This window comes from Canis lupus, chromosome 17 (genome assembly GCF_011100685.1).
Source record: "Canis lupus familiaris isolate Mischka breed German Shepherd chromosome 17, alternate assembly UU_Cfam_GSD_1.0, whole genome shotgun sequence".
In the NCBI taxonomy this organism is placed as follows: domain Eukaryota; kingdom Metazoa; phylum Chordata; class Mammalia; order Carnivora; family Canidae; genus Canis; species Canis lupus.
Window position 1 is genome coordinate 26,457,292 of NC_049238.1, and position 27,633 is coordinate 26,484,924.

The following is a 27,633-nucleotide window of genomic DNA, read 5'->3' on the forward strand; positions in this document are numbered from 1 at the left end:
ACACTTTTTGAGAAACCTCTGTACATGTTCATGTTACATGGGAGTAATGGGTTAATCAGTATTATGTAGGAATCAGTAGAATTTAAGACATCCTTAAAAGGTCCTATTAAATGGATGGAAGAGTGAGTTAAATGGATGGAAGAATAAATATATCAAATGAATGAATGTGTATTCTACAGAGTAAATGAAGTGATTGCTTCACAGGGTTGGATAACAATCTGTATGACAAGCCCTAGCCCATTTTTAGAATGTACTGGTAGAAGCAGAATGAGCAGGGTGTTGGAAGGAATAATCTCGTCCTCTGCCAGTCAGACTGGATTTGAGGTTTGGGTGTTCATTGTCTCTAGGCTGATAAGGTCAACAAAGCTTGGAAAGGGCCTGGAAACCTGAGCGTTTAGCCCTGGAGAAGTGCAGACTAAAGAGAAATAGAATGTTTTTAACAACACGCTTTTAAATGTTTGATAAACTGTCTTACAAAACAAGTCTTTGATGAATTGCTTCAAAAACCTATCAATAGGTTGGGGTTAGAAGGAAGCATATTTACAACTACAACCAAACTTTGTGTGTGGAATAGCGTTCCCCAACATTGTACTGAAATGCCTTTGGAAGTACTGAGTTTCCTGTGCACCGAGGCGATCCAATGGTAACAGCTAGGCAGGGATGCCATGGGGAGTTTCTGTCCTGTGCAGTACATGAAGTTGAGTGACTTTGTAGGCATGTTCCAGTTGTCTGATATTATCATTGCTCTGTTGCCTGGGATAGAGGTTGTGGATGAGAAGAAAGAAATGACATCTTGGTCTTTCCCCCATATTCTAACCCCTAGGTAGGAAGGTTTCTGAGGTGTGCCCTGTGTATCTGCTTGCTCCTTAGACTATTGACAGAGGCAGAGCCTTATTTATCTTTCCCCATTGTAAGCCTGTGTGACTCTCCAGAATGTCATCATGTCCTAACATCAAATGATGAGGAATGAACATGTTTCTGTGGTTGGGATTGGGGGTGGGTGGGATTTGGACATTATTAATCCGAGTTAAAACTGCGACACAGAAAGTAACTTTACCAAGATCACACAGATAATAAGAGGCCCATCCAGGCTTAACCTCCCAAACCACCTCTGTTTCTGTGTGCTACATGGCCTCCTTTACTGATTTTATATACATCTGTGAAGTATTACTAATGTAGATACTAGCTCATTAGAACAGAAGATAGGCCAATAGAAGTCAAAGCAATTAATATTAATCTGGTTTTGTGTAATAAGAAAAGATGGTTATCTAATATATTCCTTCTTCTAGCTGGCTTAAGGTTCTGCCAGTATTTTTAAAAATACCATGGTGGAAGTGAAAGCAAAAATGTCAACTATTGGACTTGCTATCTCACTTAGCAAAATAGAATGAAGAATCCTTTAAATAATTGCTAGATGTTTGTTGTTGTTATTTTCATATTTTCCTCTTCTGGTATGGCTGGTATGGAGTGACCTTTTGCAAATTTTGTTCATAGTAAACATATCTAATGGTTGCACCTCCTTCTTTGCACTGATGGTCAGTTAACACCAAATCCTGGCTTACATTTGTCTCGGGAGGATATTTGCAAAACAGCTCTATACTTTTTGGCATGGATTCTGGAGTGAAGTATCACAGAAAATTCTATTTCATGGTGCCTCAAAAAGGCACTGCTAAATTACACTACAGAGAAGATTGACTCATAAAATAATATGATTTCATTCATCATAATCTATTAAAATTACCTTTGAGAGAAGGGCTTAATTTCACTCCCTTTGTGACACTATTGGTCAGCAAAATTAAATAGAACTTTCTCACATTACATACATACACTCCTTTTTCCTAGAGCCTTGAAGCCTTTGATTTTGTTATCCTAGAGTTTTTCAAAAAGAGCCCTTTAACCACTAATTACTTGTGCGTTCCGCATTGTTCTTAGAGTTTAATGTCTTCTCGGTTTACAAAGCACATTTAAAATTAAAGTGATTAATAACTAGAATTACATTAGTTCCTTCACCTAAGCGAACTAATGTCCTGAAACAACGTTTAGTAATGTGGGCTCAGTAACAAAGAGCCAACTGTGCACAAGTTAATTCGAGGAGCTTTCAAGTAATTGCCCTCAAAGTTGGGTTTTTCCTCCTCTCTAGTGGTCTTGCAATTATCTTTTCAAAGGAATGATTTATTACATATACACACACGGAGCTCTAAAACCTGCCCTCACTTCCCTTAACATTATGGAATTGTTATAATTTGCTTCATTTATCATAACAAACAATACAAGCATATTTCCTGGTGGATCTAGAGCTGCATTCATCATTTGGTTATTGTGTGAAAGTTTGATGGAGAGCTAGAATTAAATGGAGTGATACCTCATGAATATGATAATAGGGATGTCTGCTCTCATACTACTTGACTCTAGAGCTCAGTTCTTTCTGGCATTGAGTACTCTCACTTGCCCGTAACTTTGTCATGAGATAAATGAGCTCTTAAAAATTAGGCATAAATCCAAGTTTTAAAAATGCATTGGGTTCTGAAATTACCTGGGGACCAATCTATTTAGTGAAATCTTTTATTAAAAGCAAATACCCTCTTTGATACACTGAAATCAACCATTTCATGAGCTTATAAGGTATAAAATCAACCTAGTATTACTTTGTACATTTTTTTAGCATGTCCTGCGGTGCTGAGGGCAATCCCAAAATATATGGGATAGAGACATCTACACTTTCATAATCCAGTGTATATATATTTTCCTTTTTCATAGATAATCTTGAAAGCATTAAAAAAATATTCAATGATCCACAAACATTAATTGGCAGGGCTCTCCTGAGCTATGGACTGAGGATAAATGATGAATAAGACATCCTTCTTGACCTTGGACTTAGTGTAATTAAATCAGTTGGAATCAGCAGGACACAATTTGCTTTGTTCACTCTCCCAACTAGCTAAATTTTAGCTGACTCCAGAGGAGCCCGTTAAAAAGCAAATATGAAAGAGCTGTCCACATAACTTTCTTTTGGCGTCATTTTATGACACTAGTTTTTCTGCTTTAATAAAATAAATTTACAAAACAGATACATTAGGGCATCATCATACCCATACCAAACTTTCACCATAGAACTCCTTTAAGATGGTGCCCCAAAGTGCATTCGAAACCAAATTTTGTTTGGAACATAGAAAGGATAGTGGACATTTTTTTTTTTCAGGGGCACAGCTGTTATTAAATGAAACTCCCAACTCACTGCACATCAGTGAGCCATACATGGGATTTGGGGGTTATGAAGAGCTTGGCTAGACTATAGCTTCTATTTTAGATCTCTTAATCATTACAAAAAATTGTGGTGGTGGTAGCATCTAGAAGAAGATGGCCTTTGGTTGCTTTGAGAAATCTAAAAAGGGCAGGTTTTAAGAAAACCTGCTTGGCTGGAGAAAAGAATGTGGCCTGTGGCATAGTGCTTGGTTCACTCAGAAGAAGAGTCATCATTTTACAGTTATTTGCAAAGGTATAGTTAATAGAAATTGAGAAGGTTTTTTTCCATACAGTTAATAGTTAAATGAATTGAAACTATTTTGTCAGGTTTTGCATTTAGCATTGCTTCTTGGATTCTGTGCTTACTTTCTGGGTTTGTTGTTTTTGTTTTGGTAGGTTTGCCGGCTAGAATACAGGACACTCAGTTAAATTTGAATCTCAGATAAACAATAAATAATTCGGTTGGGACATATATACTAAAAAGTATTTGTTTATCTGAAATTCAGATTTAACTGTGTGTCCTATATTTTTATTTGCCAACCTGCATTTTAAGATGATATTCTTTAACAGTTCTTTCAATGAGGGTCACTGAGAAGGATATACTTTATATGTCTGAGAATATTTTTCTATTGAGCTCATTCTATAAGGAGACTGGTCAGGCGTACAATTCTAGGTTGTTTACTAGCAACCCATTTGACCACATTATACTGATGTCTTCTGACTTCTTTTTGGTGCTTTTTCTCCTTTGTAAATAATCTCTCTCTCTCTCTCTCTCTCTCTCTCTCTCTTTTGAGATCCTCTTTGGATTTTTTCTTTTTTCTGTATTCTGTATTTTTTCTTTTTTTGTATTGTCCATCCATCCAGTCATGTCTCTCCTCAAATTTGAAAAATGATCAGCTATGCACTCTTCAAATATTGTTTTTCCACCATGCTTCTTCTCAGCTGAAACTCTTATTGCCTACTTAGGGGTTTTCTCTAATATTTATGCCCCTGAACAAGTCTTTTTCATGCTTGTATTCTTTTGTCTTTTTTGGTGGGGGGAGGCTGCATTTTGAATGAATACTTCAGTTCCATCTTAGAGTTTTCTAATTCTTGCTTTATTCCCATCTGAGCTCTATTGATTACTTTTAATTTTAAGACTTTTACATTTCAAAGGTTTTTAATAATTTTTTAGCTGGATTTCAGTTGTGAGGAAGAACAATTCTGCACAGATACTTTCAGATTCTTACCTTCAGTTGCTGGATCCTTGGCTCGTGTTTCTTCCTAGAGAGTAGGCCCAGAAATTCAGGGGCTTCATCCACTACCATGTATTTCTATGCCATTTCAGATTTACTAGGATATTTGTCTTGCTTTTTTTTTTTTAATCTTCTTTTATAATTTATCTACAATTGCTATGTCTTTGGAACAGGAGAGAATGCCAAAGCACGAACTTACTGTGTTACATTTCTTTAACATTTATCAATATCAGGATTGAGCTTTTAAAAATTTAAAATACCAATATTCAAATGTGGTATTTAATATATATATTATACATTTTCTTTGAGGATGTTGAAAAGCACTGACAAACTTCAGATTATATAAATTAAATGTTATTCAAAGATAGTCATTTTCTTCTTGTAATTGAGCAGCCACAATATCAATATATTGACCATCTGCTATTCATTAACTCATCCATTTTACAGATGATTTAAATGGGGGTACTCTGAGAAATATTAGAGTAAGACTCAATTACTGCCCTTATGAGGATCCCTGTTCTCACGCATAATTAAAACATCAAGGTTGCACGCTCAAGAGATGAACCAAATACTGCAGTTTCAGAAGAAAGTTCCCGGGACACTTGGGTGGTTCAGTGGTTGAGTGCCTGCCTTCAGCCCAGGGCATGATCTGGGGTCCTAGGATGAGTCTTGCATCAGGCTCCCCACAGGGAGCCTGCTGCTCCTTCTGCCTCTGGCTCTGCCTCTCTCTGTGTGTCTCTCATGAATAAATAAATAAAATCTTTAAGAAAAAGAAAAAAGAAAGTTCCCATTTAAAAACCTGTTCTTTAAAATAAGCACATTGTCTTTGCTGTTTATAAAATAATTCATACTTACTGTTCAAAATTTAGAAACTAAGAAATGTATAAAAAATATAAATTACCTTAATCTCCTTCCAAACTGATGGATTTTGTTAGAGTTCTTACCAATCATGTATATTTTGAGAAAATATTTCGTGGATAAGTGAGTGTGAAACCGTTTTTCACTTAATAGATAATACTTTCTGATGTTATTAAATCTTGTAAAGATTATTTTAATGCTGACCTAGGTATCCCAGTTAATGGATATATGATAATTCATTTAGCCATCCCCCTGAAGTTCTATTTTCAGATTAATTTTTATTTTTTTTTTAATATATGTATTGTTACCAGCATACTTGAACATAAAACTTGAATCCTGGTTATATTGACAAGAGAAATTACTGGTTCCAAGCTGTGATTCATCCTGTGCACATTACATCTCAAAGAGGATGTACATTTTCCCTTCTCATTCGCGATAGAGAGTTCATTCACCATGTTGCTCCCCTCCTCTCCTACTTCTTTCTTTTATAAATTTGAAAACATACAAAGGGCAGTGAAATACTATCTTTTTCTTCACATAGGCCCTGTACATTTCTATTTAGGCCCTCCCCAGGTTTTTTTTTTCTTTTTTTTTTTAAGATTTACTTATTTATTTTAGAGGGAAGGAGGAGTAGAGGGAGAAAATCCTCAGGCTGACTCCCTGCTGAGCACAGAGCCCAATGCAACAAGGGGCTTGATCACAGAACCTGGAGATGATGACCTGAGCTGAAACCAAGAACTGGTCACTCAATCGACTGAGCCGCCCAAGTGCACCATCCCAGATATTTTATATTGAATATGGCTGTGAGCAGGATTGTAATTTATTATTTATTGTTTTACTGGAATGCTTGTCAGTTTTATTAATTTCTTCTGAGTTTTCTACATAGGAATGATTTTACCTACAAGTAGTTGTAATCTAGGAAAGCTGTGATGGAGTTGGGAAAGTTATGAGGAGTGGAAGAAATGAAGATGCGGGCATAGGAGAGCGTGTGTCATGCTTGTGCCTGCTGAATCCCACAGGTGGAAGTGAAGGTGGATGAGTCAATTTTTAAGGGATGGAGGAAGTGTACGCTGAATGCAAAATTTGTTTGGCATAGTGGCTAATGACTGTAAGCTTCTTTTAAGTTTATGTTTAAATGGATGGAGCATTGATGTATCTTGTTAATTATGTTATGCCATTGACATTTCCGGTTTTTCTCAAAAGCCATGTGCAAGTTTGCATAGAATAGAAATAAATGTCTTTAACTCAGTAGTGAGCGCTTTGTGCACTCCCTCTCTCTCTCTCCCGGTACACCCACCACCCTGCTCAGGGTGCCTTCTTGCAGTGATGGAAACAAGGTGCGAGGGAGATAATGACAATTGATAGACATAAAGATGTTATCAGTGACAGTAATTGTAACACAGCAGGTGACTTGATGGTCTGTGTTCCCATGTTCTCCAGCATGCAGGCCCCGTGTAATGATCCTTTTGTACAAAATCTAAGTTCTTCCTCTAATACGCTTTTGTTCTGACTGAACTTTTTGCAGTTAGCAACACCAGTTGCTGCTCCATTTCTTCTCTCTCTCTCTCTTTTAAGGTTTGTTTATTTATGGGGCTGAGGGGGAGAATCTTCAAGCAGAGGGAACCTGTCGCAGGGCTCCTTCTCACACTCACAATATTATGACCTGAGCCGCTATCATGAGTTGGGTGCTTAATGGACTGAGCCACCCAGGTGCCCCTGCTGCTCCATTTCTGTTTACTGTTGATTTTATTGATGTGAGGCTTTTCTTATTGGCATAAGAATAACTTGATAGTTCTCTTTTTTTTCTAATATAGTCAATTTCCTTTTTGGTCATTATTGTTTATGTATTTTTGTCTGCCCATTTATATATCTTGCTATCATTTATTGAGTGCCTATTTAGTGGAGCCATTGTGTTGGATGCTTCAGGTATATCATGAACAACCCTGTAAAATAAGTAGTTTTATTTTTTTTAACTGATGATGAAACTGAGTCGTGAGGCTCAAAGAAATTAAGTGATAGAAAGTCACATACTTCTGCAGCCTGAGCTCCCCCCGCATTCTACTAGCATTTATATAGCAGTTTATAGCTTATAAAAGTACTTTAAAAAATACATTTATATATTTTAGAGAGAGTGGCAGGGTGTAGAGGAGGCGCAGAGGGACAAGGAGAGAGAGAATCCCAAGCAGACTCCATGCCCAGTACAGAGCCCAACGTAGAGCTTGACTCAGGACTGGATTTCATGACCCTGAGATCATGACCTGAGCCAAAATCAAGAGTCAGATGGTCAACCGACTGAGCTACCCTGGTGCCCTAAAAAGTACTTTTAACACATTTTTCTTCTCTTAATTCTCAACAGTGACCACGTCTACTTGTTATAGGGGGAAACCATGACATAAAACCTTGCTCAATGAATGGCAACTCTGAAAGTGATATTAAATGCTCACTGATACTTTCACAGTCTCTGTTTAACTCTTAAGCTCCTTTACTGGTTTGATTTAGATACTAAAAGTTCTCCAAACCTCACCATTTGTTTTTATAGCAAGTTGCCTTGTAAATGTGTCTGCTGTGCAGTAAAAAAAAAAAATTTTTTTGAATCATATTATTAGTAAGTTATTGTACCTCCTCAGTTTTATCAAGAAGTCTTTAATAAGCAGAATATTTATGCTTCTAAATGCTTTTGTTTTTATTTGGATTCTTTTTGGATTCTGAGGCACTCCTTTTCTGGTATCCTTTCTTTCCCCCTTCCCTATGCCTTAATAAAACAGTTGGGTATTTCTCTCACTTCTCAGTGCAATGGAGTAGTTTTGCTGACCCACACCAGGTGTGGATGATCTCAACCAGGCTTGGTCATGCATCTGTGATCTGCTGCTGAGTGCCAGGGCTCTTAGATGGTCTTGGCCGGGATGACTTCACCGCCTTCCATAGCCTCTCATCTTCTGGGCAGCTGACATGGGCTGTTCTCATCATGACGGCAGGGTTCCAAGAGAGAGTGAAAGCACACAAAGCTTTTCAGGCCTACTCTTGGAATTGACACATTGTCACTTCAAATGTATCCTGATGGCTGCAAGTCAGAAGTCATAAGACCAGCCCACGCGAGAGGGTGGGGGGGACGACTAGACTCCACTTCTTCATGGGAGGAGCTTTGAAATCACATAGTGAAAGGCATGGATAGGTGGAGAGATGGAGAATTGGGGTCATTTTGAAAGTTAATCCATAACACCCTGATGGTTTATCCTGATTCTGCATGTATAAGTGTGTTTGCCTAGGAAAAAAGGAAATGAAGATATTTACTTGTATTAGTGGGAGGTCACTTTACATCTACATATAGAGCCATATTGACAAAGTATTGGTGAAAAAACACTATTCTGGTGATTATATAGAAACTGTGCAGTTTGTATATTTTTAAATAAACTTTGTATCTATGTATGACCTATGTGTAGAGTGTACTCTCTTTTGGAAGTAATCACTGGCCTGACTCTTACAAGAATAGGTCAGTTTTGGTTTTTGATGACTTTCAAATTACCCAATTTGTGTTCTTTTGTGTCTGACTTCTTTCACTCAACAGCATGTGGCCAGTACCACTTCCTAATATTCAGAATTCTGGCTAGTGAAGTGATAATATCCATCGATGTTTTCTTTTTAAAGTCTTTTCAATACTTCTTTCCCTTCCTTTGACATTTTCTTCTGTGATGTCTCCATCTATGCAGTATTCTCTAAAGTTGGTTTCAGTTCCGTTATCAGAAGGGAATTGATTGTTGTGATGTTTAGAGGTAGGGAATATGTATATGAGAGTAACATGGGTATAGATATGAAATTTAGAATCCATTGTTCTTACCATGTATTTGGAAAGTTACAGGAGAAAAATCAGTAGGTAGAGGTTAAGGCTGGAATCCACCAGATTTGATAAATCAGCTCTTCAAAACACTGAAGGATGTTTAAAATTCTTTTTATTTAGCCTGCCAGAAATTCATCACAATGCTCTGCTCTATCTAGTGATTTAATCTCATAAACTATGGGGTACTTAGTGTGATTGTGAATCAAGTTTTACGATGGTCAATGACTAAGAGGGAATTGATGTGTTACTGATCTGAAGAGGTGATTTTACTGTCCTGGATCTCTAACTGCAGTTTCTAGTTTAAATAGGCACAAAATTTTCTTTAAGAATTTAAATAGTTTTTAGTCTGAACCTGGACATCATATTTCAGCATTTAAAAATCAATTTGGGACCCATTCTGATCCATTTGAGTCTTTTTCTAGTGTGTCTTCTTGCTATGCTTATATCACTGGGATAAGATTCAAAAAGGAAATGTCTGTTTATTTTATTCACTTTTCTTCGGAAAGACAGTGGTGAAGTGAGTCATTAGCACATTGTATTTTTCAATAGCTCTTTGACCTTAATCTTTGGGGCTATAAAATCAGTGGGAAGATGCCTGTTGTATCACAAGGGATGAGGAAAGCCCGTGATGGATTCATGTGACTGTGAATGTTTCAAGGAGAAATTAATGTTGCGTCTGTAGACTAGAGTTAGAAATCCAAGACCGACAGAGATGTGCATGTTATTAGCATCTTCCATGTGTAGCACACATGTATCAAGAAATAAATACAAGCTGTTCTCAGGGCTCTGATAATCTTTTATCATGTTACCCTGAAGACAGAAGAATTGGAAGGAAGAGAGTTGCTCGCACAGTGGTTTGCCTTCTCTCAGTGAGTCTAGTGATCAAATCTATCTTGTGCTATATTATCAATTTACAAAGGTGAGACACTTACAGGTCAGGAGAGGAGGCTACAGCAGTGGTGAGCTCTAGGTTGAAACAAAGATGACTGCAAAGAGACCTACAGTACAATATTTTTCGGAGCCATCCCCAGAGAGCATTTCATAAAATGTGTTCTACAGACCACCAGTTCAGAAGGATATTAATAGACCGTGTGTGCAAAAGGGCCCCATGGCGAAGGTGTGAAAACACCAAGTTAAAGAAAACCAAGAGTCCTTGCCAAAGGACTTCTCGAGGTCTGTAATGTGCTCATGTTTGTAGAACATGCAGTGTTTCTTGAACATATTTGGCCATAGAACCCCTTTATAAGCTCATAAAGCTTGTTTTACATAACATAACTTGGGTGAAGTTGCTCTAGAACATTGACCTCCAAACTTTTTTTTTTTGGTTCACTTATCTCTTAAAATAATTTGGAAAAACTGTGAGTTCACGCATATTTAAGCTGACATCTACATTTTTTCTCATTAAAATTAAGTGGATGCGGTAGAGTAATTTCTGGAACAGTTGTGTTAGATTTGTACTTTAAACATATTTTCATCAAAATCTTAGAGCTTCAGAGATGGCTCATTCAGTTTATGAATAATGTTACCATCTAACCTAACTGGCAAAAGCTGGACCTTCTTGAACAAACCAGACTTAACACTTTTCCTATGACTCATCCTCAGGAGGCATATATTTATGAAATGTTCATATGTTTGGTGCCTTTGAGAATTTATATTGTGTAGGGCAGGGTACTTAGCAGAGGAAATGTTCTGGATGAGCAAAAGGTGTGCCTTGACTTTGTAAAGAGGAACAAAGGCACCGAGGGAAGGAGGGACAGGAAAGGAAGATTGACACATGTGTTCTTAGATTCCTTTAGAGAAGGAAACACATGAAGGCTAAGATCTAGAAATTGATACCCTAAAATAAAAATATCCAAGCCTGTGTGTACCTTGGGACATATTGTCGTATGCCTGTAGGGATAGATGTGCCCAGCACACATCTGCTTCTGTGAGAGTTTAAGGGATACATATGTCCTCTGAGAGAATGCATTCTGTCTAAAACAAGAGATCTCTAATAAGTAGACAAATTATCTGTCTGGCTAGGAAAATATTTCCCTCAAAGGTATTTTTTTCCTGCTTTCAAGTGGAAATCATTTTGCTAAATTATATGCTAGAATTTCTATCCATCAGCAAAAACTGAATATACATAGCACAATGTGTAGAATGCTTCATGTTTTCACACAGTACCAAGATCATGTACTCTTCTCACCTTGTACTTAATTCCTTTCAGTTACTGGACATGCCTCATTTCCTGTATAAACTTGCGTCACTAAAAAGGCAGTAAATTATTACTTTGTTAAACATACATAGTTTCCTTTAGGAGAATGGATACATAAAAATGTGTTTATTTCCCATAAGAACATTTAAGCTATTCATAATAGATTATGCATTAACTGTCATACTTTATTCCTTGGCATTTTCAACCCTGGCAGGTTGTTGTGAAGTCTGAATATTTAAGCTGGAAGTAACTTTTGGAATTATCTGACTCAGCCCCTTTGTGTTACAGGAAAGGAAGTGAGAGCAAGAGAAACTAAGTGACTTCCCTAGGTAACATAAGTTAGCATCTTAGTTACACCAAAAATAGGTCTTAATGGGATATACTTCTCTTTAGATTTTCACAGCCCTCCTTAACCCTTTTTAAAGATAACGTCTTGAAGTTCCTGGGTGGCTCAATAGGTTAAGCATCTGGCTCAGGTTGTGATCTCAGAGTTCTGAGATTGAGCTCTGCATAGGGCTTGGCACTTAGTGTGAAGTCCACTTGAAATTCTTCCCTTCTTCCTCTCCTTCCCTTTCTGCCCCTCCCTTCAGCTCACATGTGCATGGGCATGTTCTCTCTGGCTCTCTCTGAAATAAATAAATAAAATCTTAAAAAAAAACTTGGACAAAGCTTATAAAATGAGAATAACCATTGTGTGCTCACCATCCAGAATTGTTACAAAGTTCCAGTAAGAGGAGGTATGCCATACAGACGTAAAGAAAGAATGACCAAAGAATGACCTAATCTAGTAGAGACCTTGTCTCTACTAGATTGTTGTACCATTCCCTACCATTGAAATACTAAAGCTTTGTTACATTAGGTTGTTTAAAGAGTTTAAAGAGGTTAGAGAGTCTCTTGTTAAGCATATTGTCCAGCTACTCTGTATTTTTTTGCAATCTGGGCAATAGATGCCCACCCTTCAATTTTGATGATAATAGGTTGAGCCATGTGATGCTGCTAATATTCAACCATTGTAGACTTAACAGGAAGAGCAGTTTTGTATTATTAAACTTGTTATGGCCAGAAGCACGTGGTGGGCTCTTGTGGGCAGAGAAACTATAAATGTTTTAAGGGAGTTGAGAAGTATGTAAGTCTCCTTCATTTTCCCCCATAGCCTTATAGATTTTTACCTACTGGAAAGGAGCACATGGGGCTATATGAGTTTCTTTCCTTCTTTCGGCTTCTCTCAATTTCTTTTATTTTTTTTTAAAGATTTTATTTATTTATTCATGAGAGACACAGAGAGAGAAGCAGGTTCCCTACAGGGAGCCTGATGTAGAACTCCATCCCAGGATCATGCCATGAGCTGAAGGCAGACGCTCAACCACTGAGCTACCCAGGTGCCCCTGCTTCTGTCAATTTCTAGACTTAACAGAGCAGCTCGGGTTGGGAGGTGTAGGGATTGGCTTATTCAAGAGAGCCAGCACCTCCAGCCATTCACTTGGATCTTTATTCTTGAACTCCATAAACTATGAGGTTATACCATTCCTTGGAAAGATAGATTTCCACAGTTGGCCAGAAAAATCTGGGACTCGGCAGAGGGAGAACAATGACCAAGTTCATTTGTTTATCTATTTGTGTGAAACACTGAACTATTTCCAGTTTAATCAGAGTACACTAAAGGAGATTGGCTGATCTTCTAAAATATGAGACTTCTGAAACACAGTTATATCAGTCAAATATAAGTTATTTAGAAAAAATGATAATCCAGTTAGAAGCTTTTATTTGATTTTGAAAAATAGCCGTAGGAGTTGAAGTCTAAATAGAATTATAATTCATGATTTGCCCATCATGTTTCATGTAATTGTTAAACTCTTGCCTGATAACATCTGTTAGTGTACTTCTTAATCCTCTCATGTCCAGATATAACATGTTAATACATGTTTTGTTCTTAAAGCATATTGAATCTCTAGTTTCCTTCAGTTTATTTAGAAAGATCTTAAAGAGTTTGGCTACATGAGAAAGTCATTTGGATAACTATTCATGTTTCTTATTAATTTCTAAGGTTCTAAATTAAAAACCATGGGAAATCTGTTTTTTACCTCTTTATTTTGGTTTTGTCTTATTTTGTTTTTAAATATTTTATTTATATTAGAGAGAAAGCATGAGTGAAAGGGGCAGAGGTCTAAGCAGACTCCCCTCTGAGCAGGGGTGCCCCCCTCCCCCCACCTTGCTGATCCTAGGACCCTGGGATCATGACTTGAACCAAAGGCAGATGCTTAACCGACTGAGCCACCCAGGCACCTCTTGTTTTTTTGTTTTTGTTTTTGTTTTTTTTAAACACAGAACATATAACTACCTAACCACCTACAGTCTTCTCAGGAGTGAAGTAGGGGATTGAAGAAGGAAGTGCAAAAAAACCCCAAAAAACCACCCAGAAAACAACAACAAAAAACCTCTTTTATATCTAGGCTTTATTATTTGATTGATTGATTGATTGATTGATTGATTTATTTATTTATTTATTTATGATAGAGAGAGAGAGAGAGGCAGAGACACAGGAGGAGGGAGAAGCAGGCTCCATGCCGGAAGCCCGATGTGGGACTCGATCCCGGGACTCCAGGATCGCGTTCTGGGCGAATGGCAGGCGCTAAACATCTGAGCCACCCAGGGATCCCCTATATCTAGGTTTTAGATGTAAAATTTTATATAATAGGAATTAATTTATGATAGGAATGCTTTTGGAGGTTTTATTAGTGGGTGAGTTCTTGAAACCTGCAATATGATTTGTCACAGAAATAAGTCAGGATTCAAAACTTTTAAAAATTTTGAGAGGTGTTGTCTTATTATAAATGCTCAATATTTGAAGCAAATGCAAGAGAACTGCCTTGCTTAAAACAGCTGTACCAGGTACCCTAAGCTGTAGGGACAGCTTAGTAGGTGACAGTAAAGTCTGATGAATCATGTTAGAGACCTGATCAGACTTGGTAGTGCTAGGATTGTAGCCTTGTAGGTCACAAACCACACAGGCCAAAACTTAGGGATTTGAGGGACCCCAGTCTCTTGTGCCTTTAGCTAAGACCATAGCATATTCTCAGTGACAACAGGAGATTGTCAGATGGACAACATATAGATGCTGAGTCAAGCGGATAAAACCTGTCAAGTCCTCTCATGTAGCTAGCACCCACTTTCACCCCATCATTCCTTAGAGAGCCTCACTTCAAAATAATCCCTTCTGTACTTACAAACTCATGGTTTCATCATCTCTGTGTAAATTTCTCCACGAGGACATTGTGGACAGTTTTGGCTGAGCAATTCTTTATCAAGGGGGACTACCCACACTTGTAGAATGCTGAACTCTCTACTATCTGCCCTCTGTGTTCTCCAGTCCTTGGGACAACCCAAAATGTCCTGTAGGTAAGTACACACCCTTACCCCTTTGAGACTCCTCAGCTAATCTCCCTGGCTACCAAGAAGGAAGGAAGGAAGGAAGGAAGGAAGGAAGGAAGGAAGGAAGGAAGGAAGGAAGGAAGGAAGGAAGGAGGAAGGAGGGAAGGAGGGAAGGAGGGAAGGAGGGAGGGAGGGAGGGAGGGAGGGAGGAAGGAAGGAAGGAAGGAAGGAAGGGAGGAATCTCTCACGAATAAATAAATCTTTAATAAAAAAAATAAAACCACAGTGAAACAACACTACACTCCCGCCAGAATGGCTAAAATGAAAAAGACTGACAATAATTTGGTGAGGATGTGAAACAGTTGGTACCAGGATGGAAATTGGCGTAACCACCTTAGACAACTATGTGATTGTTTATTTAAAGTAATCATGAGTCTTCACTAGTGAGTCAGAAATACTCCTAGATACATACAGGAGAGTAATGAGAACTGGGCCTACCAAAAGACATCTATTTAAGAATGTTCACGGACGCATTGTTACTGATAGCCAAAAAGTTGGACTTAACCCAAATGTCAGTCAACAGTTGAATGGGTAAATTAATTTTGATATCCTCACACAATAAAATATAACAGCAGTAATAGAGTAGATTGCTGCATGCAACAGTGATGAATCTCACAGGCATAATAATGAATAAAAATCAGACAAAAGAGCATATACAATCGGATTCCCTTTATATGAAGTAGAAGAACAGGCCAGACTAATGGATGATAATAGTTACCTATAGGGGCAGAGGTGTTACCTGGAAAAGGAGAGTTAAGGAGGCTTCTGAGGCAGTGGAAATGTTCTAAATCACAGTCTGGATGGTGGTTACGCAGTTACATACATGTGCACACATGGATATACATATACATATGTATGTATAAAAATTCATGTAACTGTATATTTAAGATTGATATACTTTGCTGTATATAAATTAAGAAGGAACTGGGCAGCTCGGGTGGCTCAGCGGTTTAGCGCCACCTTCAGCCCAGGGCATGATCCTGGAGATTAGGGATCAAGTCCCATGTCAGGCTCCCTGCATGGAGCCTGCTTCTCCCTCTGCCTGTGTTTCTGCCTCAATAAAAATCTTAAAAAAAAAAAATTAAGAAGGAACTTGGAAATTTAATCTCTGATTTATGATATTTTGGAGAAAAGGTAAAAAATAAATTGAGGCAGTTAATGGAAGTAGAAATTTTTCTGGAAGCCAAGAAAGTGGGTAATGTGGAAAGTTGCATGCTTCTGGGACCAAAATTAGGGGAGGTAGAGTTGCTAATGCTGATAGGGCAAGCTGATCAGGATAGAGTTAGTAGGAAATGCATGATTTCCTTTCCTCTTGAATTTTCCTATTCCTGTCTCTAGCCATAGTGGGTTTTTTGGTAAGTCTTAATTCCTATCCTCCATTCCCATGGCATCATGGTTGAAGCAGTGGGCCATGTTGAGGAGAGTCAAAGAGGGGACATTGCAAGAGGGCAAAAGCAAGTGGTTGTACATCAGATGCTTATGCATTGGAGGAGAAAGCCTCCATTTTAACCTGACAGCCAGCCGCAAGGCTGCTACACTACTTCATGGAAAACTCTAGTCTAGGGACAATTTGCATCCCAAGAGGTGAGCATGGAATATATAGTGGTGTAATCGATGAGCAAGAGTACAGGCCACTCACAGGAAAAAGAAAGTGAATAAGTCACACCCAAGCAGGGACATGAGGGAAAACAGAAGACTACAGACTTTGTCCAGCCTTTTTGACCACAACTGGCTGGTTCCCCAAATTTGGGGTTTAAGTTGGGACATATGATAAGGGCTTTACTTGCACCGTGTAGCCCCAACTGGACTTGGCATTCTTCCTGGTTCTTCATGGTGGTTCTCATAAGAAAAGTGAGTGATAGGGGGATATTTTTACTTACATGCTGTGCATAAATGTTATCTGCATATTACAGCACAGTGTACACTCTGAGAAGGAATAAGATGATCAGGTGCTGGACCATATGTTGTGCCAGGTATAATCGAGTGGTGCCAGCTTTCAGCTGGATCCAAGTTAGAATGCTATAAAATTTATACAACAAATAGATGTGTTAATTTGTTTAGATGTCATCGAGAGTGAGTTGTATCATTGAAAGTAAAAACTGCATGTGTTTGATAAAATAGATCCATTATAGAAATCCATAGCAACTTAGAATATGAAATACAAGCAAATAATGATGTATTGGGGGCTGTATTTGCCTTTTTACGTGATAAATTTGCTAGTAATATTTTGTTACCAGTTGTGTTCAATTTTAACTTAGAAAACTAATTTTAAAATCATTAGTAAGAGGTTTATTAGAACTGATGATTGAAGGAAGCAAACATTATTGGAAACAGAAATGCTAATAACCATGTCTGTTAACCGTTAAGCTTCATAAGCCACCCTGAATAAAAATAAAAATTACTATTAAGTTTTCACTTTTAACTTGTCCTATTCTTTTTCATTTTTAATTAATTACCTTTACAAAAGACTCTCTAATCTTTTTTAAAAGCACATATGTTTATCTCTCCTCTTCCAAATCATTTTGATTTCCCTTTGGATCACTGTCCTAGCTGCCATAATAGAATGCCGCAGACTGGGTAGCTCATAAACAGCAGATGTTTGTTGCTTCCATTTCTGAAGGCTGGGAAGTCCAAGATCCAGGTGCCAGCACGATCGCCTTTTAGTGAGGGCCCTCTTCTGGTTGCAGGTTTCTCTGTCGTGTCCTCAAATGATGGAAGGTACTAGGGATCTTCCTCATGGCATACGCACTTTCCAAAGGCACCCCTACTATTACCATTACCTTTTGGGGGTTACAATTTCAACACTTGAATTTTGGGAGGACACCAATGTTTAGACCATAGCGATCACCCTCTGTGGGTGACCTCAAATCTCTATTTTTAGCCATTCTAACTCTTTATTTTATTCCTAAATCTGCCATTGCTGCTGGATTTTATTCTTGGGTATCCTTATGTGACCTTCAAGTGTAAAACTCATCTCTTCATTTGCCTCTTTTTTTCCTCAGACCTTTCCACAAAACCAACAATGTCTTCTCCTCATTTCCCAGATTAGATGCCTTCCAGGCATCTTCTACTCCTTTCTTTCTGTTTCTTTCCACTGTTGTGCTGGCCAGTCAAACACTCTGCATTGCCCATTGTTCTTCTCAAAAGAAAAATTCCTTCCAGATTATTCTCACCATCCCAACCTGGCTTGTCCCGTCTCCTACTTGCATTACTCCTTCAGTCATCAACTTCTGGTCTCTTTTCACTAAGCCATGTGTTGGCCAGATGAATAACCCTGAAGTCTGCCTTTGGTTATATCTTCCTTGCACTCAGAAACCTTTAGGATTGCTCCCTGTCCTCAGTAAAAGTGAACCCAAACCCAGCCTGGCTCTAACTGGCTCTTTTTCCAACTATTTACCTTCCTGAAACTACTTTTCCAGCCAACAGTTTAACTCAGGGTTTCCTGATCTCCCTTCTGCAACCTCTATGCCCATGTTCTGGGGTCAGTCCTGTAGGTCACTGACCCCTTTCTTCCCATGCATCCATCCATCTATCCACCTTCTCCCTCACTTCAATGCTGATGAAATCTTAACACCACCTCAGGGCTCTAGAGTCCCCTACCTTCACCCAATTCGTCCAGCTCTTCCTGTCTATATGGGCAGTTTCATAATTTGACTTTTTCAAGTTGATGACCTTTCTTCTAATTGTGCTAAGTTTATTTTCTTTTCACTTCTTTAGTTTGTAAGTAGGTGTATGTCCAGCTAGGTTGCCATTGTCTTCAGGGTGAAAGTCTCTGCCTTATCCATATGATCTCGAAAACCTAACACCTAGTAACATGTAAGCACCGTGAGGGCTGGAATCTTCTCAGTTTTGCTTGCTAGTAAAGTTCTAGTATCTAGAACAGAACCAGGTACATCATAGGTGCATAATAAATGGTTGTTATGTAAATTGTGGATGTTCAGTGAATGCTTGGTTTGATTTTCAGGTCACTTGTATCTGCTGCATTAAAAGCTAACATTTCTTATTTACTAAGAGATTATTGTAATGAAAAAGAAAATGAATGCTGTTTACAGCCAGAATGTGTTCAACTGGGCTTGACTACTTCTAAAAGGATTGTGTTTTCCTGCAGACATTAATGAATGCCAGCTACAAGGCGTGTGCCCTAATGGTGAGTGTTTGAATACCATGGGCAGCTATAGATGTACCTGCAAAATGGGATTTGGGCCGGATCCCACCTTTTCAAGTTGTGTTCGTAAGTAATGATTACTTTTTATTCCTATTTTGGATCAGTTTTTTTTTTATTTGATCAGTTTATTTATTTATTTTTTTATATCCAAAAGAAGATAAATACTCAGTGTGGTCAACTGAATCTTGTAAATGTTCAGGGAAATCTCATTAAAAGGACAACTGGGAGGAGGCAGACCTGCGATATACTAAAATCTGTTTGGGATCTTTCTCCAAAATAAATTTTTATTACAATCAGAATAACATAATAGCTGTAACTCAAGGTAGGGAAGAAGCACACCGAGAAAATAAACTCCCATGAAGAGTTATTTAAAATTTTCACACCTGAAAAATGAAAACCGTTTTTTCCCTCATGAGCATTTTAACATTATTTAGGCGGAGTTAAACTTGTCCTAGCCTCTGTCTTTAATTAGTCCAAAATCTGAGTCACTGGTGTCTGATTTAAGAGGTTTCACTGTACTTGCTTAGTTGGTAGAGTCTGGGAAATAGTTATAAATGCCCTGCATTTCAGATTTTCTATTCAGGTCTAATTTCTAAGATTCTTCTCTGTTGTCCTCAAAAACCACCAAAATGTGTCCCCAGAGTTAGGCTGTTTTGCCTTACAAATGTTGTCTCTAAGTTTTTCTCTTGTACCTGGTAAGGGTAAAAATCCTTCATTAAACCCCATGTTCTAATATTGATACAGAAAATATAGTCTCTCCAAAGAAACTCTCTAGTCACAAAACCTAACCCACTGTAATCACTAAAGATCACTCAAAGACCAGAGAAAGATGCATTTAGATATAAAGTTCTCACATGCAGATATTTTTTATAAGGTTACCCTCCTTTTTAAAGAAATTGTGTTCATAATTACAAAGCAAGTAAACACTGCAGGTTATTAAAAGCCATATACAATTAAAGTTTAAACATTGAAAATTAATGTATGGCAGAAAACTGTTGGGCTAATTTTATTTATTTATTTTTTATTTATTTATTTTTTGTTGTTGGGCTAATTTTAAAAGCAATTCTGTATTTCTATCCTGATAGGTTTTTGTTATTATTACCTATTTTTTAATGTGGTATATGTTAAGCTGTATCCTTTTGGCCTCCATTTTTAAATTTGGTATTTGGTCAAGACACGTTCTTGATGGATGATAATCTATTTTTAATTGTGCAACTCTCCCTGAGATGCATAGACACAATGAAGTATGGGCAAATGTAGTAAAATAAAAATTACAGTCTCATTCATTACTTTTAAAATTCTAAGAGTACACTGAGTCTTCTGGAAAATTGTTACTAATTATTATTGTTTTCTTTTAAAAACTGTCAAATGCAGATTAGGAATTTTTGCACGTAAGTTCCTTTTATTCATGTTCTTTCACAGTTCTGATCAGAAGCAGACAGGCAACTAGTTATAGGTTTTTTTGTTTTGTTTTTTTTTTTTTTTTTGACACGTGGTAAAATTAGACTGTGAAATGATGTTTGCATACAAGGTACGTTTGAAAACTAATGCAAGGATTTGGAAAGTTCAGGCCAAAAATCACATTGTTGACAATATCCAGATAATTCAGGAGTTGTTTCTGGCTGATTAGAATTACACGAGTAAATATTCTAAATAGTTTCTTAATTCTAAGTGTAAAAGATTTTATAACGTTTGGATATAGAATTTGCTTTGAATATTTATTTGGTTTTTCTTCTCTTAATTTGACTTGTAGTCTGGTTAGAATTACCACATTGAAGATTGAAGATTAGGTAAAGTTGGAGGACTGGTCACAAAATGTTTTATTGAACTTTGACTAGATCTGATGTCTAGAGTTAAGGGCAGACATCCAGGTTTTAATAAGATTGTAGAAATCTGCCAATAAGATTTTTGAAACACACATTTCCTTAGCATTTATTTTCCCTGTCATTACTCAAATAATACTGAACTTATTAAACAACCATCCGTTCTTATTTGAAAAATAAATAATTCAATTTTATGGTTCAGCTACAACAGCTGAAATGATAAGTATTAAGAGAGGTTTGTTGCTAGTTAAATGTTCCAGTTTAGACTTTGAATTAAAACCTGGGCTCTTTACCAGCGTTAAGTGGCAGATTTATTTCTCTTTCCGTGAATTTACCACATGTAACATCACAGATATGTGGAGTTCCTTCAGGATTTGTGACTTGGTTCAGTCCAGCCTGATTTGTTTGTGAACTATATTTTGAAGAAATCAATATTGGGGGTGGAAGAGGTGTGGAAGTCTGAAGACAGTTGGGAAGAAATCAGGCAAGAAGGTGATGCTTACAGTCAGGGAAAAAAATATTGGCAAGATGGTGGTATCCTTAATAGAAGTAGCAGAAGGAGACTGAGGGTCACACATACACATGCATGCACGCCCACACATAGACCCACGCACCCAGACACACAGGCACAGAGGAGAGTTGGTGCTTAATGCTTGGAGTATCTATTTTTGAGAGGTTTAAACACAACCACAGTAGAGCATGCAAGCAATTGGAAGAGGTTGACCACATTTATTCAGGCAGCATGAATTGAGGGCATATCCAGGCCATAAAAGGTGTGGCTGACTCTGCGAACGCAAAGAAAGCCACTTGGCAATGGCCGAGGAGCAACGGGAAGCTCTCCCTGTTCTCAAATGCACTGAAGTGAACACCCTCCGAATTCCTTGACTCTGGCCAAAGGTTGCAGCCATTTCGCTTTCTCTCCTTGTGCGCTCTCTGTCCTTGACTGAGCAGAGCTATAGGAAGGGAAGCTCGGAGGGCTCCGGCATCAGCTGCCCAGGACCTCTGTGTCTCTGCCTTTGGGTGCTGCGGCTGAGTTCTTCAGACCTCCTCCCCCTCTCTCGGGGGATTTGTCAAATTTTAGGATTTGTCAGATCATGTCCAAGGAGAGTATAATAACCTTTGCAGTTGGAATAGGGAAATTTTCTGACTTTCTGAGCTGCAGTATTTAGGAGCACCAGGATGAGAGCTGGAGTGGGTGTGTCCATAGATTTAGTAGAAAAATGCCCAGGTGGAAAAACTCTGAGTCTGGATGTTTGCTGTGTGATAGCTTTTTTGCCCCATGGCCTTGATGCTAATTTAGAAAGAGGATTGGAGAGATGTGCTCAGCAGTTTCTGCTGAGAACCTAGAAATCATCAGATGAAGGACATGTTTCTTCTAAAAGCTAGTCCTGGTAGGCCCATCATATCTTTTTATCTCCCTAACATCTTAATGAGATATATTTTACTTTCAGTTTATACATTAGGTAACTGGAGCCTGGAGAGTTTACACATCTTTTTTTTTTTTTTTTTTTTTTTTTACACATCTTCTTAAAATCAGACAACTAGTAAAGGGACTATTGAGATTTAAATATTTATTTTTGAGAGAGAGAGAGAGCACACGCACAAGCACAACTGGGAAGGGGCAGAAGGAGAGAGGGACAGACTCTCAAGCAGACTCTGTGCTGAGGATGGAGCCCGACAGGGGGCTCCATCCCAGTGACCCTGAGATCAGAACCTGAGCCAAAACCAAGAGTCAGAAGCTTAACTGACTACTCCACCCAGGCACCCCACGGACTCTTGACATTTAAAACTGGGTTTTGTGCCTCCATGTTTAGGGTCTTAGATCAGGGGTGGGCAAGCTATGGGCCAAATCTGTTCCACTGTCTATTTTGGTAAATAAAGTTTTATTGGAACACAGCCATGTCCCTTCCTTTACATATTCTAATGTTGCTTTAATGCCACAATGGCAGAGTTGGGAAGTTGTAGCAGAGACTGTAAGGCCACAAGGTCCAAAATAGCTATTTATTATTTTGCCTTTTGCAGAAAGAGTTTGCTTAATCTTGAGCTGCATCAGCACTGTCCAGTAGAGCTCTCTATGGTGACGGGAATCACCGTCTGTATCTTCCGTGTCTGTGCTGTGTGATGTAGCAGAAGCTAGTCACATGTGGGGACTGTGACTGAGGAATTTGAGTTTCCTCAATTGTATTTCCCTGAAATTTTGTCGAAGTAGCAACACCTGGCTAGGCATTACTGTGTTGGACAGCACAGTTCTAGATCATCATTTTACACAAACTGATGGGGTAAACGACTGCGTGGCCTCCTCCCTTCCCCCCAAAATGGGTTTTCCTTCCTGACTTAGTGGTTCTCTGCATGTGACAGCATTTTCTAGGCAGTCAGGCTGGGAACTCCTCTTCCCCTTTTTGACTCTGTCCTCTCCTTTGGTCTCCAAGAAACTGGTTAAATCTTGTAATCTGCCTTACCCATTCTCTTGTCTTTCCACCTCCCCCATGGCCATCTAACTTAGGTCTTTCACTTCCCTCGCTCACTAGTCTTGTAGCATCGTGGCCAGGGGATTAGACAGACACGTCTGTGCAAAGTGGTTGCCCCCTATAACAGTAACAGCAGAAACCAGGGCAGTGATGTCAGCATCTTTGTTGTGCACTTGATAAGTGCCAGGCAATGTGCTAAGCACTTGGTATGCATTACCAGATAAAATACTTTTTTTTTTCTTTCTTTTTTTTTTTTTTTCAGATAAAATACTTCTAAGACGTCCATGAGGTTTATGTTTCTCTCTTTCTATTTTAGAAATAAAGAAATGGAGGCTTGGAGGGGTTAGTAAGGATCTTGCCCAAAGTTACACAGACTTTATGTGGTAGAGCCCATGTTTAAAGCTGGATCTGACTCCACAAGCTGAGCCTTGACTTAGGAAGAAGGAACTAGTCTGGTTTGATGGGAGCGAGTCCTTTACTTAAGGAGAGCTATTATTTAGTTATACTCACCACACAATAGAGTAGGTGGTGTAGTGCTGTCCTGGCTCTAGAGTCATGGTTTCTTTTATTTTGGTTCTCCCAGAATTTAATAGCCCGTTTCCCAGAAAGAGTGCCTGGTGACTCTTCTTTCAGTAAATTCATCTCTCAGACTCCTTATAACACTTCACCTGCCTTCCCAACACTCCTCCCATAGGGATATTAAGCCTAAAGGGATGAAACTCTGATATGGAATTCATCCAAAAGATGAGTGAGGATATTGGGGGTATCGGGGCAGGGGAGCTGAAAACAGGCTAGCTATATGCCATCTTCTCAAATCTTATATCTTTCATCTTCCTCTAAGTGCCAGATTAATTTGTATCTGCTTATTGATATTTATCATTTGTGTGTGGAAGCATGTCTTTGAAGGCATGATCTGGATTTATAGTATAGCCCTATAATTAAGTTCCTTGATACACCACTGGGGAGCCCAAATAAGAGAACCATAGCATCTTTCCTTCATACAGTGGTTTTGTAAGTGGGGGCACCATCAACAGTGGCTATATAGTGATGATTCAAGACGAGAGTAGGGAGCTTTATGTTTATTATGTTGGAGGATTTCTATACCTCTAGCTAAGAAAAGAAAGATTTATGTTCCTGACTGCCTTATGTGGCATTTCCAGTAGGTTTTACACTCCCGAAATGTGTTTCCATCTATGGAGAGTGCCTGAATCTTTCCACCTAAATCTTAGCTATGCATCTTGCAAAAATAGAATCTGCAAAAATCACTCTTTCAATGTGTCTACATATAGGAACTTGTCAGTACCTTTGTTATTGCTCCTCAGTACTCTATCCCATACCCATTTCTACTTATTCTTTATAAATCTTTTGGCAATACTGGTTTCTTTTAGTGTAGCATAAAACCTTAGGACTCAAGAGACTATATGATGATGTGTGCCATATTTTAAAATAATCAATGTAGTGTGTAATGAATTACCCCTTATCAATAGCCTTCCAATCTGTGGGTAAAAAAAACTCAACTTCATAATTCAGAGCATATTATAATTTTATCAGTTTTTTTCTTATAGTGTCTAATTAAGATGTCAGTTAGTATGATTAAAATTGAGATCTGAACAGGAAGGGAAGGTGATTTTGGAAGCAGCAGGAGCTAGAATAATTAGTTAAGGGAAAGGCAAATTGGAAAACTCTCATCTGAATAGTGATAGAGTAGAGAAGAATTTTGGTTGGAATGGGAGAAGAGACGTAGAGGGGCCCATCAAGCCTGGTCTATCCAGCATTTTGGCTTGGCCTAGAGTCGGCCCTGAAGAATATACTCCACCCTCATTTACATTAGAAAATGAACTTCTCACAAGCAGGATTGTGTCTTATCCTATTTGCTTTATGTGCTCAGTAGAGTGTCTGGCTGTTAGATTAACGAAGTCTTATCTACTATACTTGGAAAAATCAGGAATAGGATTTAGGTATTGGATGCTTATGGACTGGTGTGCTTTTGCATGTTTTCTAAGGGACTGAACATACCATTGCCTTTCTGGTGTACTGTCTTATGTGGCATGGCAGGTCAGAAGCTGTTCCCTGCGTCTCATCCACTGTTGATGGGCCTACAGCAATGCCCTGCAACCTCTCATTGTCCTTAAAGTGAGAAGGGCAACAGCTGGCTTTCAGCATCAACTATGTTGAGTTCCTGATTTTCACCATGCCTGATTATTCACTAAACTCTGCCCTAGAAATACCTCTATTATGGCTAAATACAAGAAAATGAGATCATGATTTTGATAATAGGTACCTAGGTTTAGTCAGGCAGCTGATTTTGGTTGAAATTGCTTTTTTTTTTAATTTCATGCACCCATACCTGATCTAATGCTTGCTAGAATGGAAGAAGGGACCAGACAGGGAAGAGACATTTGGGGCCCTGATTCTAAAACTAATTTGGTAAACTGACTGAATCAGGAAAGGTGATGCCCTAAATCTATACAAAGTTATTCCAAAGTATGGTGTCTCATCCAGATTTTAAGGTTCGTTTTACTATAACAGGAAAAGTCGATCTAGCCTTTTGTTGTTTCTTGGGTGACATCAGGCCTTATCTCTCTGCTTCAGCGGATACCCCCGTGATCTCTGAAGAGAAGGGGCCCTGTTACCGTCTTGTCAGTTCTGGAAGGCAGTGTATGCACCCTCTGTCTGTTCACCTCACCAAGCAGCTCTGCTGTTGTAGTGTGGGGAAGGCCTGGGGCCCACACTGTGAGAAATGTCCCCTTCCAGGCACAGGTAAGACATGACCAGCTGTATGCTCATATTCCTTCCTAAGCCACATAAGGACACAGGAGGACTTTGGCAGCATGCGTTATTTTTAGTTTCCAACTTTTAATTTCTGTGTTGATAATACAGTGTATTTTTTAACAGTTTTGTACAAACGTGACCATGGAAGGTTGAATCAATGGAAAATACTACATACAGAGATTTTCCTGTTTCTGTGTAACATTGACTTCCTCTTGAATGTTATGAAAAGCCATTACTTTGTATCCTCATCTTCTAGGACCCTAAGTCTAGTGTTTAAAGGTGTAAAGAGACCAGAGGCCCTTGCTGAGCCAGGCTCTGTCCTAAATACTGGTCACATGTCAGGTGCATGGTAACAAGCCCCTACGTGGGTTGACTCACTCACTCACTGGTTGAACATGAGCTTGTCACTTTTTCCACTTGGAAATGGAGGGAATTATCTTCATGATTGAATTTGTGCTATGAAGATTACTAACTCAGGCAGATCCTGCCAGTGCACTGAAAAACTTCAAGTCAGAATCTCTGTGGAAGTTGACAATTCTTTATACTTTAGTTTGGTGTACATATTTACCTAATGCCCTAAAAGGGTCAATATATTTCTCTCAGTACCTTACTTCTCCCAAGAAATCCTCAACTTCTCAAGCAAGATCAAACAGAATCAAATGGAAGAGAAAGAAACACACCCTATGAATACTTTGATAATAATCAAAGGAGAAGTGATCCCTATTTCATGAACATGTGGTGGCCATAAAAAAAGTCTAGTCAGGTGCTTATTTGATAAGATGCTTCCCACTTAGGGAAGTGCATAAACTCTCACAGGACTACTGAATGTCTCAAAGCTATAGCTTACATGGCAGCAGACAAGGCTTAAATATAAACTTAAATCTCACAATCCACCTTTGTTGGTACTGAGGATCGAAAAGAATTGGTAAGGTAGAGGATAGTTTAATGTTGACAGTATTTTGGTAGACTGGATAATTTTAGACACCTCAAAAAGGGCCTACTATCCATCTGTGAGATCTAAACTACTGGTTATTAAAAGATAATAATCCATGAAATAAGTGATCTTCATAATTGATAGGCCCATTCCTCTTCAAGTTCAATTTTAATAGCTTTGAAACTCTTAGATGAAGCATTAATCAAGATGGTGAATCCAGCAGAGGGCTACTTCTCCATAACATACAGTAACTAAATTTGAAAATAATTTTGAAGACAGACTTTTTGTACTTAACCAATTTTTTGTTATATGTGATTTTCATAGCATTTAATTCATTAATACTGCAAATATTTGATAGGAAAACATGTTTTATTCTGGAAACATCTGTTCTTTCCAGTAAGAATTGTATGTCATAGTTAAATTTAAGAATGAGGTTCCACCATTTAATGTGTGATCCTTAGAAAAACAATATTTTAGCATGCTTCAAGGAGGACTTTAGTTTCCTTTCAATTGAGAACTAATTTTAGGTCCAGAACATTCAATAGGAGAGCTCTTGTTTAGTAGGAGTAAGAAATGACTTATTTTACTTTCAATTTGAAAAGTAGAAATAAAAAAGTTGACCATAAGCTCCTTAGTGTCTGCTTTTGGTAACTTGCCTCCAACACCAACACCAA

At 38.3% G+C, this 27,633-nt stretch overlaps 1 protein-coding gene across 7 annotated transcripts in view; it reads left to right on the forward strand.

Moving 5' to 3' along the window:
- The window catches only part of LTBP1 (latent transforming growth factor beta binding protein 1), a 390,765-nt gene that overhangs the window by 233,476 nt on the left and 129,656 nt on the right, over positions 1-27,633 (forward strand). For all 7 annotated transcript variants that reach the window (XM_038561238.1, XM_038561239.1, XM_038561240.1 and 4 more), the window contains 2 exons: positions 18,906-19,028; positions 25,846-26,013. In XM_038561238.1, the coding sequence (XP_038417166.1) occupies positions 18,906-19,028; positions 25,846-26,013 (291 nt within the window). The remainder of the gene's footprint in view (positions 1-18,905; positions 19,029-25,845; positions 26,014-27,633) is intronic.